We start from the raw sequence: 14,924 nt of genomic DNA on the forward strand, positions 1-14,924 counted from the left end.
CAATACATTCAACATGCAAATGTGAGTTCATTTTCTGAACACTTTTGTAGTTATACACTGGAAATAATGAACATTTTTTAGCACAGAAGTGTTTTTTTAAAACATTTTTAGCACCCCCTTTTCAAAAGTTCCATTCCTTCTATACATAATTGTAAACAAAAAAATGAAGGAGAGTTTACCTTTTCTTTGTCGCTAGCCTCTCTTGCCACTGTGGATCCCTAAAAAGTACAGAAAGACATTATTTAAAATAAAACATTAAATTGTGCCACTTCGTCATTCTCATGATGAAAAATATGATTTTGCTATTCCAAAGAATCATTTAGTCATCACTATTTTCCTCATAAACTAAAATGAACGCAGCAAGAGAAACTAGAGTGGCTGTCACGATTTCTGTGAATAGTGACTTGACTGTACACTTCCAGAATGTCATCCAAGATGTTCATGTCTTTCTTTCTTCAGTTTAAAAGAAATTTTCGAGGAAATTTTCCTGGAACATTCCAAACATTCCAGGATTTTTCTCCATATAGTGGACTTCAATGGAGGGCAATGTGTTGAAAGTCCAAATTGCATTTTCAATGCAGCTTCAAAGCTGATCCCAGCTGAGGAATAAGGGTCTTATCTAATGAAACAATGTCATTTTCTAAGAAAAATACAAATTTATATACTTTTTAACCACAAATGCTCATCTTGCGCTAGCTTGACCTCACACATTACATTCCATAGGCATAAGTACCGACCCAGTGTTTATAAAGTGAACGCGCAAAGAAAGTCAAACGCCCTTTACAAAAAAAAGGTAAAACTAAGATTTTGGATGATTTTGAAGTTGGAGTAGAAAATGAGATGAAGGTGGAGTTACACAGACATAGAACTAACTGCATATGACTTTTCCAATGTGATTATGCAAGGTGTCACAGAGCTAGTGCAAGAAGAGCATTTGTGTTTAAAAGGTATATAAATATAATATATTTTTTAAAATGATCGATCATTTCTCTAGATAAGACCCTTATTCCTCAGCTGGGATCGTGTAGAGCCCTTTGAAGCTACATTGAAACTCCAATTTGGACCATCAACTCGTTGGCCACCATAGTCCACTATATGGAGAAAAATCCTGGAATGTTTTCCTCAAAAACCTTAATTTCTTTGCGACTGAAGAAAGAAAGACATAAACATCTTGGATGACATGGGAGTGAGTAAATTATCAGGAAACTTTTATTCTGGAAGTGAACTAATCCTTTAAACAAAGCTATTGTATGCCTCAAAAGTCTTGAAATAGCAGTTTCCCAAATACCCCAATTCATTAATTTTCATTATACTAAAGACAAAACAGGCTCTTCAAACTAGAATCACTCACCTTCAGGTCATATTTTTTGTAAACAGGCAGCCGGTGACTGAAGACATTGCGAGTGACGATCATGTAAGTCTCGTCTCCATCCACTGTGAGGCGATACATGCCCAGAAACTGAGGGAGCAGCGTGTTTCCATGGCACTCGACTATATACTACAGTGGGCAAATACAAAAAAAGATTTACTTCACAGCTTGCAAAATTCAACGCAGGACCTTTTTTAACAAAGAAACAGATGTTCCCTCTACCTGGTGGTACTTTTTCAAAATGTTGTGCATCTCGGCCACGTCCTCGCTGGTGATGATCTTGATGACGTACCTCTTGTTGTATGAAGTGTGGAAACGAGCTCCACTACGGCCCTGAGCGTCACTGGGAATTGGGGCCCTGCGTGTCAGAGAGTTCTGCCATGGGAGGAAAGAACAGTGAAGGATTTCACACAGCCAGGCTTGCACTAAACAGCTCCAATAAAACGGTGAAAAGCTACTGGCACTTCTCCTAGACTGCAGTCTGCAGTCAGCCTGGAATGCCAGACTGTACTGTCTGGCTACTTCTTTTATTGAACCTCATCACAAACTGAAACGCGTTGGCAGGTTTTGCTCATTTGGATGGAAAACATCCTCTTCTATAGCAACGGGAAAAATGAGAAGGAACGTGTAGCAGTTACAGAAAGACAGGAGTCCATGGGTTTGCATTAAAATAGCATTATTCAACCGGCAAAAGCACAGCTGCGTTACTGCCTGTGCTTTGGATGCCATCCTTAGTATAGCTGCCAAAAATGCAAGGTCTCTGCGGTTCACTGCAACAGACACACTCCGTGTTGCTGTTGTACTGAGTGGGATTCATTTGTTAAAAAATGTGATGACATCCAGATTTCTTAGTAGGAATTATTTAGTGGTTCTCAATTGGTTTTGCTGTAATTTGGATACCAAGAATTTATCAAACTATCAAGATTATAAACAAATCGACCAGAAAAAAAAATCTCTTTAAAAACAAAAACACAAAATATTTGCAGTAATTTATTAATTAAAAATACAATGTGCTGCATACAGTGGGGAAAATAATTATTTGATTCCCTGCTTATTTTGTATGTTTGCCCACTGACAAAGAAATGATTAGTCTATCATTTTAATGGTAGGTTTATTTTAATAGTGAGAGACAGAATAACAACAGAATCCAGAAAAATCCATTTAAAAAAAAGTTATAAATTGTTTTGCATTTTAATGAGTGAAATAAGTATTTGATCCCCTATCAATCAGCAAGATGTCTGGCTCCCAGGTGTCTTTTATACAGGAGCTGAGATTAGGAGCACTCTCTTAAAGGGAGTGCACCCAATCTCAGTTTGTTACCTTTCTGTCCACAGAAGCTATCAAACAATCAGATTCCAAACTCTCCGCCATGGCCAAGACCAAACGATGTCAGGCTGCTAGGACATCACCAAGCAGCTTGGTGAGAAGGTGACAACAGTTGGTGCGATTATTCGCAAATGCAAAAAACACAAAATAACTGTCAATCTTCCTCGGTCTGGGGCTCCATGCAAGCTCTTACCTCGTGGAGTTTGAATGATCATGAGAACAGTGAAGGAATCAGCCCAGAACTACACAGGAAGATCTTGTCAGTGATCTCAAGGCAGCTGGGACCATAGTCACAGACTGAAATTCTGCATTGCCCGCAAGGTCCCCCTGCTCAAGAAAGCACACGTACAGTCCCATCTGAAGTTTGCCAAAGAACATCTGAATGATTCAGAGGAGAACTGGGTAAAAGTGTTGTGGTCAGATGAGACCAAAATCGAGCTCTTTGGCATCAACTCAATTCGCCGTGTTTGGAGGAGGAGGAATGCTGCCTATGACCCCAAGAACACCATACCCAACATCAAACATGGAGGTGGAAACATTATGCTTTGGGGGTGTTTTTCTGCTAAGGGAACAGGACAACTGCACCACATCAAAGGGTCGATGGACGGGGCCATTTACTGTTAAATCTTGGGTAAGCACCTCCTTCCCTCATTGAAAATGGGTTGTGGATGGGTATTCCAGCATGACAGTGACCCAAACCACATGGCCAAGGCAACAAAGGAGTGGCTCAAGAATAAGCACATTAGGGTCCTGGAGTGGCCTAGCCAGTCTCCAGACCTTAATCCCATAGAAAATCTGTGGAGGGAGCTGAAGGTTCGAGTTGCCAAACATCAGCCTCGAAACCTTAATGAAATGGAGAGGATCTGCAAAGAGGAGTGGGACAAAATCCCTCCTGAGATGTGTGCAAACCTGGTGACCAACTACAAGAAACGTCTGACCTCTGTGATCGCCAAAAAAGTGTTTTGCCAACAAGTACAAGTCATGTTTTGCGAAGGGGTCAAATACTTATTTCACACATTAAAATGTAAATCAATTTACATTTCTTTTTTAAATGTGTTTTCTTTACCATTAAAATTATAGACTGATCATTTCTTTGTCAGTGGTCCAACGTACAAAATCAGGGGAATCAAATAATTATTTTCCCCACTGTAGGCTGAACAATATGCAAAATTACTTACAAGACATAGGTTGAATAGGAAAATTGACAAATTTGCAAATGCAAAAACATCAGCAGAAATCCAATTTATTTGTAAAACTTTAATATAGTCAATAGTTTAATAAGCTTTAAAGGGATAGTTTACCAAAAAATGAAAATGCTGTCATTAATTACTCACCCTCATGTCATTCCAAACCCATAAGACCTTCGTTCATCTTCAGAACACAAATTAAGATATTTCTGATGGAATCCGAGAGCTTTTTGACCCTGCATAGACAGCGATGCAACTGACACATTCAAGGCCTAGAAAGGTAGTAAGGGCATCATTAAAATAGTCCATGTAACATCAGTGGTTCAACCGTAATTTTATGAAGCTAGGAAAATACTTTTTGCGCACAAAAAACAAAAATAACGAATTAAAGACTCGTCAAAGCTCTTTGATCTCATCAAAAATATCATAATTTGAGTTCTGAAGATGAACGAAGGTCTTGCGGGTTTGGAATGATATGAGGGTAAGTAATTAATGACAGAATTTTCATTTTTAGGTGAACAATCCCTTTAATATATTAATATTAATATATTAAGGGTGAAGGCATTTCACACAACCTGTTCATGCTGGCGTCTTCCTAATTTAGTTGTTTTTGCCAAGTTACAAATGAATTTGCGCCAAAATACTGTTTGATTCTTAGCCTTTGACATTAACAACAAAACATATGGCAATCATTTTCTCACAAAAGCCTATTTATTTTGCTATTCTGTCTGTGCACAATTTCTTGGTTAGCTGCATTATCCTAGTTTTTTCCCCTGCAGTCCCTATGTCAGAACAGACCACATAAGCCAATATTTTTTTGGTTATAACCCACCAGCTGATATTCATATCAGATGCATTTATTGATTTGAAGATGCTTTACTGAAGTCACCTAGAGACATTCAAACACAAATGCCTTCAAAAAAACTGTGCTTTCACTTCAATGAAAATGAAATGCTGATTCCTGCAATCCCAGTGCTGGGTCAACAGTAGTGTAAGTGTAGTATTGAAGTATTCTGGGAGACGGGCCAAATTCAATACAGTATTTTCAGCATATGGCATTAAACTTGATCTGAGCCTGAAAGATCTGATGATGGCTGTAGAAACTAAAACCTGATATTAGTGCAGTTTACTAAAAATTTATTAAAATCTATTTAATATGAACTAAGAGACTAAGAAAAATGTGGTCAAATCATGAGGAATCAACTTGTTATTCTTTTTGAAATGTTATGCTGTACAAAGAAATCCCAGCTGGCATTTCAACATTATTCACAGGTGAATGGATCAAGATCGAATGGCGGTTAAATTTTGTTTCGATTTTATAAATTAAATCAACATAGATTTTTGCAATGCTGTCTCAATGTCTTACATACAGATTCTCAATAACAACTGACAGATTGCAGCTGGGAAGGTTACTTTCAGACCTTAAACCTCACATGCACAAGCTCTCCACAGCTCGTGCAACACATCACAGAGTGAATCTGTCACGATGCACTGCAGACTTTGCAGAGAGGCTTATTGAAGGATGGGGCAGTAAAAAAATTATATTGGACATGACAAACTTGCAGCCGATGTGTGAAACTGAAAAAATGGGCCCAGACTGTTGCTCATTTCACAATTGAAGAATGAAAAAAGGGTAATGAAAACTTAAATGTAATAGTTCTTAGCACAAAAAAATAACAAGGTGAAAAGGAAATAAACGTAAAATATAACAAATAAAAAAATAAGCTTAATATACGATATGACCCCTTATACCACAGTCTGTCTGAATACTCAATGATGATTGGCTGGCAGGTGTGAATTAAAACCATTTAATGCACATGCAGTTCCAAGTCAGTTTATTCACCGTTCTATATTCATAAGCTGCACACACACACAGATCGAAATTGCGCTGCGCATACTCAAACATACAGGAGCACAGAAAATTGTTGTCAGCGCTGTCCTATGACTTTTATTAATAAAACAGCTTCAATGCTGAATTGCTACATTATATTTCTAGGCAACAAGGAGGTAAAATCACTGTTTTTGAAGTAACTAAACTTACAGCTTCAGTGTTTGTAGAGAGAGATGGGTAATTCAAGTAAATCACACAACTCTCATCCCTCTCTCTCATGATAACTAATTCAAATAATTAATTTAATCAAATAAATGTGATCTTACACTACACTACTTTATCTCTGTGTCTCATTTAACGTGGCAGAATGCTAGATCTAACGAGCCATAACTGATGAAAATAGCCGTCATTTTTACCCTTCTGGTCATATATTGCTTTGAAAACATCACTGTCAGCTTCAACTTGTCAATGCAGGCAAATGACCATGGTATAACCACAATAATCCATGGCTAGTGGCCCATTAAGTAAGAAATAATTGACGATGGGCCTGAATTATTAGAAAATAATGCACACCTAACATGGTGATGCGGCCACGACACAAAGCAATGTTAAAGGAACACTCCACTTTTTTTGGAAACAGGCTCATTCTCCAACTCCCCCCGAGTTAATAAGTTGAGTTTTACTGTTTTGAAATCCATTTAGCCGTTCTCCTGTTCTGGCGATATCACTTTTAGCATAGCTTAGCATAGATCATTGAATATTATTAGACCAATAGCATCGCGTTCAAAAATGACCAACGAGTTTTGGTATTTGTCCTATTTAAAACTTGACTCTTCTGCAGTTATATTGTGTACTAAAACAGGCGGAAAATGTAAAGCTGCGATTTTCTAGGCCGATAAGATTAGGAACTACACTCCCATTCCGGCGTAATAGTCAAGGAAGTTTGCTGCTGTAACATGGCCGAAGCAGGCGCAGTAATATCACGCAGCACATCGCAGCACAACGTGACCAACTGCATGCACAGGGAGCGTTCCTCGTTGGAAGTTACCCAGCTGGGAACTAATTTCAGGTGCTGCGTGATATTATGGCAGCAAACTTCCTTGACTATTACACCGGAATGGGAGTGTAGTTCCTAATCTTATCTGCCTAGAAAATCGCATCTTTACATTTTCCGCCGGTCTTAGTAAACAATATAACTGCAGAAGAGTCAAGTTTTTTTAATTTTAATGACCCCAATTATTTGGTGAAGTGATATGGACATGTAATGCTGTCTATACCTGCCTGGAACTAGAGCTGCATGATTAATCATTAAAGATTGCGAAATTTACGATCTCGATTCAAACACCCACACGATTTCATTTCTAAATGACAAAGATACCCCATGTTTATAAAAACTTTGAAAAAGTCTTACTGGAACATTCAAATCTGTGCCGCTGACACAGAGCAGTCAGTTACTATTTCTAGGTAAGAAACAGCTTCACAACTACCTACGTCTTTTCAACTACCCAGTATTATTTCTGTCTTACAGTAATTCATATTATCACAGAAATACCAGGATTAAAGGTCATAGTTTGGATATTAACATTTATGTCTATGGTAGCAATCAAAAAAAGTCATATTTTGAAAGCAATTCAAATAATGTTTTTGTCAATTGCATTTTTTTGCCACTAGATGACAAGTAACTGTTAAAAAATGTATTTGTCATCAAGAGATTGTTCAAAAAAGATTTATTCAGTAATGAAACAAGTGAAGTATTTATGAGTGAGTTATTGAATCATTCATTCAAACCACTTTTATCATTTTAATATTAAAGAACTGGTGTATTAAATATATTTTGAATACATGTATATTAACATGTTTATTAATTCATTCAGATGAATTGAACACTTTTATATAGACTGGAGCAATTAATATTTTGTCACACATTATTTTGTTTAGTTCAGAACCGTGGGAGAATCCTGATCTCTATTTGAGAAAAAAAAATCTCTCACAAAGTGAAATAACTGCACACCTTAGAATGTTCTTCAGCAAATCAGATTCAAGCATTCATCAGCCCTATAGGGATAGAGAGAGATCTGTGGCTCAAAGGTTAGAGCGCTGCCTCACGGTTTCACAGGTTGCTGGTTCAATTCCATGCAGATCTCTGCGATATGAATGAATGGTGTGGCGTGAGTGAGAGAGGTGTGGGGGATCATGGTGTCCTCAGCCATGGCCTAATGGTTAGAGAGTCGGACTTGTAACCTGAAGGTTGCAGGTTTGAGTCTTAGGTCCGGCAGTGATTGTCGTGGGGGGAGTGAATAACCAAGCGCTCTCTCCACCTTCAATACCACCGAACCCCCAACTGCTCCCCAGGCGCTGCAGCAATAGCAATATGGCTGCCCACTGCTCCGGGTGTGTTCACTGTGGTTAAATGTAAAGATTTTTCAGATGTTGTAGACATTTGTCAGGTTTTTGTCCTTAAAACGGTCTTCTGTGTAGGATTAATTTCTTATGCACCTCGTCCGACACCTCCATTGCTAATTCCAAAACGTCATTTTAGACCTAGTAATGAAGGCTTGAGCCATTGATAGCAGACTAATGCAGTTATTAATAAAGTTGTTAGAGAAAGAGAAAGAGAGAGAGAGATTAAATGTGTCTTAAATTTCTATGTGTCTCTCTTTACAAAGAAGCTGTAAGTTTAGTTACTTCAAAAACAGTGTTTTTACCTCCTCATTGCTGAGAAATATAATGTAGCACTGAAAAGTCTCTATTAACAGTACAAATCTGAGTTTATCTTCTTCAAGAACAGTTCCCTTATTACCTTGCTTGTAATGAACGTCAATGTCAATAATAAGTGTTTGTAAGGGAGAGAGCGGGAGAAAAAAAAAAGTATGTGCTTTCTGTACATACTAAAACGTAATTTTGTGGCAAAAACATTGAAATGATTTTGTCGTTTTTATCTTTTTGTATATTATATTTATTTGCTTGGTCAGTGGCATTGTGGGTTTCATTTCTTTTGCTGTTGTAGGCAGTAAGGACCTTTTAAATAACTGATATTGTTTGGCAAAGTGATATGGACATGTATTATGTATTAAGACCTGCCTGGAACTACGTTCACTGTGCGTTTCCCTGAAAATAATTGCACACCTTAGAACATTCGTCAGCCAATCAGCTTCAAGCATGTACCACCTTACATGCAGCCACTTGCTTAAGCACTTATGTACCTGATATTCCTGATCATCAATGGAGAACCGCTCCCTCAGATTGCGGAAGACTAGGGGACAGTACTCCTTAAACTTGAAATGGCTTGGCATGTTCTCTCTTTGGAAGAAGAAAAAAGTGCAAAAGCTGATAACTAACAAAAGCAAAGCAATGAACACATACATAGCAAAGTGAGTCACTCTTTCTTACTTGTTGAAAAGGTGGTTGTCCACCTTGATCTTAGAGTTGGCTTTGAAGTCATCAGGCATCAGCATAACAGGAATCTGGATGTGACTGAGTTCATTTATCTGGAAGAAAATAGAGAGAACATTATTCAATTATGCCAGTTTACAAAATAATATTTGAACAGCTGAGGCACATCTAAAATAGCTTTATATCTGTTGTACAGGAGACTTCTGGACCTGCTCCAAATGAATAAATCAGAGCGTTTTCTTATTTACCGAGAACTATCTGCAGTACAGAGGCCATTCTTCAAAATGTGCTGCACTGATGGACCGCTGCCAAGAAACAACTTCCTTTCACTAACAACAGCAGAGCCGTCTGCGCCAACAGGGTAAGCATTACTCATTTGGCCGGACTGTCCACTTCCATTTTTTATCGTTTTAAATTTTTCAGTACACATCAAGTGGCCTTTCATGGGCAATACCACATGCATGACTACACTTAAACCCAAGTTGGCTGATTGATAGTGATGTTACCCGAGACGTTACCTACTTATCTAAGGACTAACCAGACTTTGGTGTCCGTTTGTCCTACATGCTGGAATCCAACCTGGCTCTTTGACACTATCTTTCCATCATATGAGCACACACACACATACACAATGACGTGTTATGTGTATGCAGAGTTATTTTTGTGCATCTTCCTGTGCCTCCATCTGTCCCTGCTGCATCAGGGGGTGTCCTTTTGTCGATTAAGAAGCAGTTCAATAAAGAAGGCTACACTTTGTGATTTAAAATGAAGCCAAACTGTAGTCTACAAAGAGATAAAAAGAAAAAAAAAAGAAAGTAACTGCAAGACTGGGGAAAAGGGCAGTGGGTTCACTCAGAGCGGCACTGAAACAGCAGCAGCTGAAAATGGGAAAGGACAAGCCGCGGTCAACCAGCCTGAGCTGTGACGCAAACACACACACACACACACACACACACACACACACACACACACACACACACACACACACACACACACACACACACACACACACACACACACACACACCTCATTTGCACATTTGCACATTTACTAAGTGTGTGCCATGCGATTTAGAGTAAAACTGTCATATTTTTTGGAATGAATTTAATGATATATTTTAATAATGAAAGTTATATCACATCATTTTGATGATATTTTTATTTATTTATAATATTTACATACTTTTATATATACAATATATTATATTTACATATTTTATATATACAATTTTTTTATATATGTCTGTGTGCAAGTTTTTTTTACTGTAAATGCATACATTATATTAGATTTTATCATATATAATTATATATTATATTTTTACATGTATTTATAATACATGTATATGTTAAATATTAAGATATTAAATAAATACACTACCAGTCAAAAGTTTTTGAAAATCAAAAACAGTAAAATTATAAAATATTTTTGCTATTTAAAATAACACTTTTTATTTTAATATATTTTAAAATGCAATTTATTCCAGTGATCAAAGCTATATTTTTAGCATCATTACTTCAGTCTTCAGTGTCACATGATCCTTCAGAAATCATTCTAATATGCTAATGTGCTGTTCAAAAAACATTTACATAATATTGAAAACAGTTGAGTACATCTTTTTTTAGGATTCTTTGAAGATCAGCATTTATCTGAAATAAAAAGCTTTTGTAACATTAGATAAATGCTGCTCTACTGAACTTTCTATTCAAAGAAACTTAAAAAAAATTCTACTCTGCTGTTTTTAACATAATACTAATAGTAAAAAATGTTTTTTGTGCAATCAAAAATTCAGCTTTGAAATCACAGGAATAAATTACATTTTAAAATACATTCAAAAAGAAAACAGCTATTTTAAATAGCAAAAACATTCCCATAACAATAAACTGTTTTTGCTGTACTTTGCATTAAATAAATGCAGGCTTGGTGAGCAAAAGAGACTTCTTTAATAAACATTAAAAATCTTGCTGTTTAAAAACTTTTGACTGGTAGTGTATGTAATATTTAAAAAGTATATTAAAATATATTAATCTAAATACAATATTTTATATATATATATATATATATATATCATGTTCCATGGAGATATTTTGTAAATTTGCTATCTTAAATATGTCAAAACTTACTTTTTGATTAGTAATATGCATTGCTAGGAGAACTTTATAGCTTTATAAAGTTATATATAACTTTATATATTTTTTGCACCCTCAAATTGCAGATTTTCAAATAGTTGTTTCTCTGACAAATATTGTCCTATCCTAACACACCATACATCAATGGGAAGCTTATTTATTCAGCTTTCAGATGTTGTACAAATTTCAAAATAAAAAAAAAATGACCCTTATGACTGGTTTTGTGGACTGGTTTTGTTTTAGGTAATATAAGATTACTTTTGGATTACTTTTAGATTACTTTTGACTTAACTCGTTTATCACATTGATTTAAATAGGATTATCATGTACCATAATTCTGTAAAAAATGCGAAGAGTAAGAAAATATGTTCCATTTATTGTAATTTACAACATGAAGTGCATTAAACATTACATTACATCAAAGTTTCCCAAACTCGGGTTCGTAAAGGAACTGTAGAGAGTTTGTGAGTTTAATGAAAAGCTAACAATTAATCAAATCATAAAAGATTAAAATTAAAATAAATAGTTTTAAAACAAGTCCCTTTCAAGGGTATTTCTATAGCCTTTGTTTTAAAATAACTATTAAATAAAACAGTAAAAAAGATGAATTTTAACTACATGCCACGTGACCATTAATACAACATCAAAGAAACCATTTTTGTGAATGTATATAATCGGTAGGCTATTTTAGAAAGGAAAATTTAGAAAGCACTTAGGGAGAATGAATTATGAATAATTTATTGCTATTGTGTGAATAATATGTAATCATGTAATCCATAATAACATAACTATAGTCTGATTACAAGTATTTTAAAATGTAACTTACTTTAATTACAAGTACTTAATTTTTGGAATCTGATTACATAATCCAGATTACATGTAATCAGTTACTACCCAGCTCTGTATATATTAGGTAACATTAAGCATATAGATATTCGACTTGAAAGCACAATGTATGATGTATGCATGATTATTTTAATCGTAATGCTAATTATAAAATTAAATTTCATATTATTAACTGTGACGTGATAAATATTAATAGTACAGCGAGAGTGTGTTGATGTAATTACATCCACATATAGCCTAGATAGTATGTGGCATAGCGCCTCTTGACCCCCACCTCTTTACACTCAGTTACATAATCAACATACAATTTCATTTGGATAAAGCCATTGAGATTAATCAAGCAAGCAAGCAAAGGCTTTTCTGGCAGAGTAGGCCATGTGTTTTCTGAAAGCCACTCTACATGAGCGCCGTGAACGTTACAAGCGATTTCATACTTCTTTTTATTGCATTTCAAATCAGAGCTAAAATAATTCCATTACAAGAGCCTGTTTTCTCAGCAGACTAATATCTGTCAGCACATACGGCTTATCACCTGCTTTACATAACACAGCGCTACTACAAATTCACATCAAGGGCAACAGACACTGTCGTTCCTTATGTGCTGTGAAAAGAGGCTGGCTGAGTGTGTATGGAGGGGTTTTCGGGCTCTAGTTAAGGCAATTTCTCAATCTGGCCATTAGGGAAGATACTGCCACAATGGAAAAGGCCTTTATCTCCTTCACCTCAGATTTAAGTTATACCTCAGAGACCCTTACGTAATCTACATGAAAAAGCTCAACTGAGTCAGTGCTCAATGAGAGGATAAAACATCAAAAAATGGGAAGAGGAAGAAGGAGGGGTGTGGATTAGATGAGAGAAGAGATGAATCTTAAAGAAGTATGAAAGACATAGACTGGCATCAAGCATACGCAAGACGGTGTTGCTATATGTGCTGAAGGGAGGGGCTCTATTGGCCTAAATGATAAAAATAGGAGAAACCCATAGGCGATACTCCTGAACACTACATTTATGAGGTCAAAAGATCTCATTGTCATATAGAGCCAATAAAGTAAAACACGAAGATGGGGAGAATGTGCTAATGATGTCTGAGAGGATAAACCTGCGGGCAACACTGATTCGCCTTGGGGTTTAGTGATGCGATTCTACACAAAAAGATAGAGTTCATGAAAAAATGGACATTTTATGTCTTCTACCATATATAAAATTTGTTTCATTCAAGTCTTAATATAATCGAATCAGTCTGACTACATTAGGCTACAACAATGGAAGTATTTTTAAATGTTAAATCTAATGGAAATAAACTGCACATATTTACTTTTTACAGCCAGCCTCTGGGCCCGATGAAAAAATAAATCAAAAGGCCATTCAAACAACCTCTCCATTTCAAAACCGGGATGAAAGGAAAAAGCTGGCTTGTGTTTTGCTATGTCCGCTTAGGATACACAGAGTAGCTGCATTTGTAAAGTATTTCTTCCTAAAATGGGACCAAACATTATTTTGTTTGACAGATGATGCAACTCTTTCACCAGATTTCACTCTGTTACACTTAAACATTCTGTCAGAGACTCATATACTACAGCACACGAGTTAGTAAGCATGAAGTCACTCTAAAAATATAGCCTGAAACGGTTTGACCTTAAACACTGGATGTTGCAAGATAGTTTAAAGATAATTAGTCCAGCGTAGTGTCCTAAAAATTTTAATATATCAGGATCTTCATGAGTCCTATATAAGGATCTTGTTTGGGGATGAATTATGTGGCCTACAAAACAAGCAATTTTGACATTTAGATAGCATTTTCAACAGTTATCGTTTTCTGGATAATGTGACATTAGCCATGTTTTCATAATCTTGTTTTTATGCGCATTTTGAAGTATTGCAGCAAAAACGAGTGATGGAAATGGCAAATTTTGAATAAAAAAAATCATGCAACTTTGCAATGTGGGATGGCAAAACCTGACTAACCAGTGGACTAATCTTGTTCAATAGCATCTGAAATGTTGTTTTGGTCATTCTAAAATGCCTGAGCAAAGTCTGTCGAAGTATTTCTGTAAAATTACCTCCCAGAACTGTCTTACACGACTGTGTTCCAAACTGCAGCTGCAGCATTCCCCTCCGAAAGCAATGACTGCATTTATTTCATTTTTTCTGCTTGGTCTTTGGGGCAAGTCATTTACGATATATGAAAATTATTATATTCAGTGGCTTCTCCTACTTTTCTTGCTGATATATAGTGCCTGCTTATCAGGAAGTGACGATTTTGTTCTCTTTGACTCATGGATGGAAACGGTGCTTATTTGCAAATGTTTTATGTGAATTTTGCGAACAAGTTAAAATCGCAACATGGATGGAAACCCAGCTATTGTCACTTGATTCGATTGTACTGTAATAATGCTTTAAATTAATATTCTTTATCTCAGCTAGGGCTGTCACTAAAGATTATTTTGGTAATCGAGTAATTGGTCAATTATTCCAATGACTAATCAAGTAACCAGATCATTGTTGTGCTAATAAAAATAGACTAAAGTGAACAATAAACTTTAAAATGACTAAAAATACACATATAACATTTAAATGATAACTGTTTGTGTGGAGCAGCATTTACTGTGAACGGAGCCGGTCTGAGATGCTCGTAACCTACACGCAAATAAATAAATTGCATATTAAACCCCACAGCGACTGTATTTATTAATTTAATCACTGCCTTTGAGAATTCACAATAGAGGGTTTGCACTTACGTCACAGATGTAAACAGCAGCATTGATTGCATGGTTAATGTACTACCGAATACGCTGTTCTGCTAATTTATTCTGTCTAAACCACTGCAAAAAACATGTGGAAGCTGC

General features: G+C 36.1%; 1 protein-coding gene across 2 annotated transcripts in view; it reads right to left on the minus strand.

Moving 5' to 3' along the window:
• The window catches only part of LOC141293912 (phosphatidylinositol 5-phosphate 4-kinase type-2 alpha-like), a 29,778-nt gene that overhangs the window by 12,105 nt on the left and 2,749 nt on the right, over positions 1-14,924 (minus strand). For both annotated transcript variants that reach the window (XM_073825985.1, XM_073825984.1), the window contains exons 2-6: positions 9,104-9,201; positions 8,917-9,013; positions 1,592-1,744; positions 1,352-1,498; positions 180-218 (exon numbers count right to left, since the gene is read on the minus strand). In XM_073825985.1, coding sequence (XP_073682086.1) covers positions 180-218; positions 1,352-1,498; positions 1,592-1,744; positions 8,917-9,013; positions 9,104-9,201 — 534 coding nt within the window. The remainder of the gene's footprint in view (positions 1-179; positions 219-1,351; positions 1,499-1,591; positions 1,745-8,916; positions 9,014-9,103; positions 9,202-14,924) is intronic.

Source organism: Garra rufa, chromosome 20, assembly GCF_049309525.1.
Source record: "Garra rufa chromosome 20, GarRuf1.0, whole genome shotgun sequence".
Lineage (NCBI taxonomy): Eukaryota > Metazoa > Chordata > Actinopteri > Cypriniformes > Cyprinidae > Garra > Garra rufa.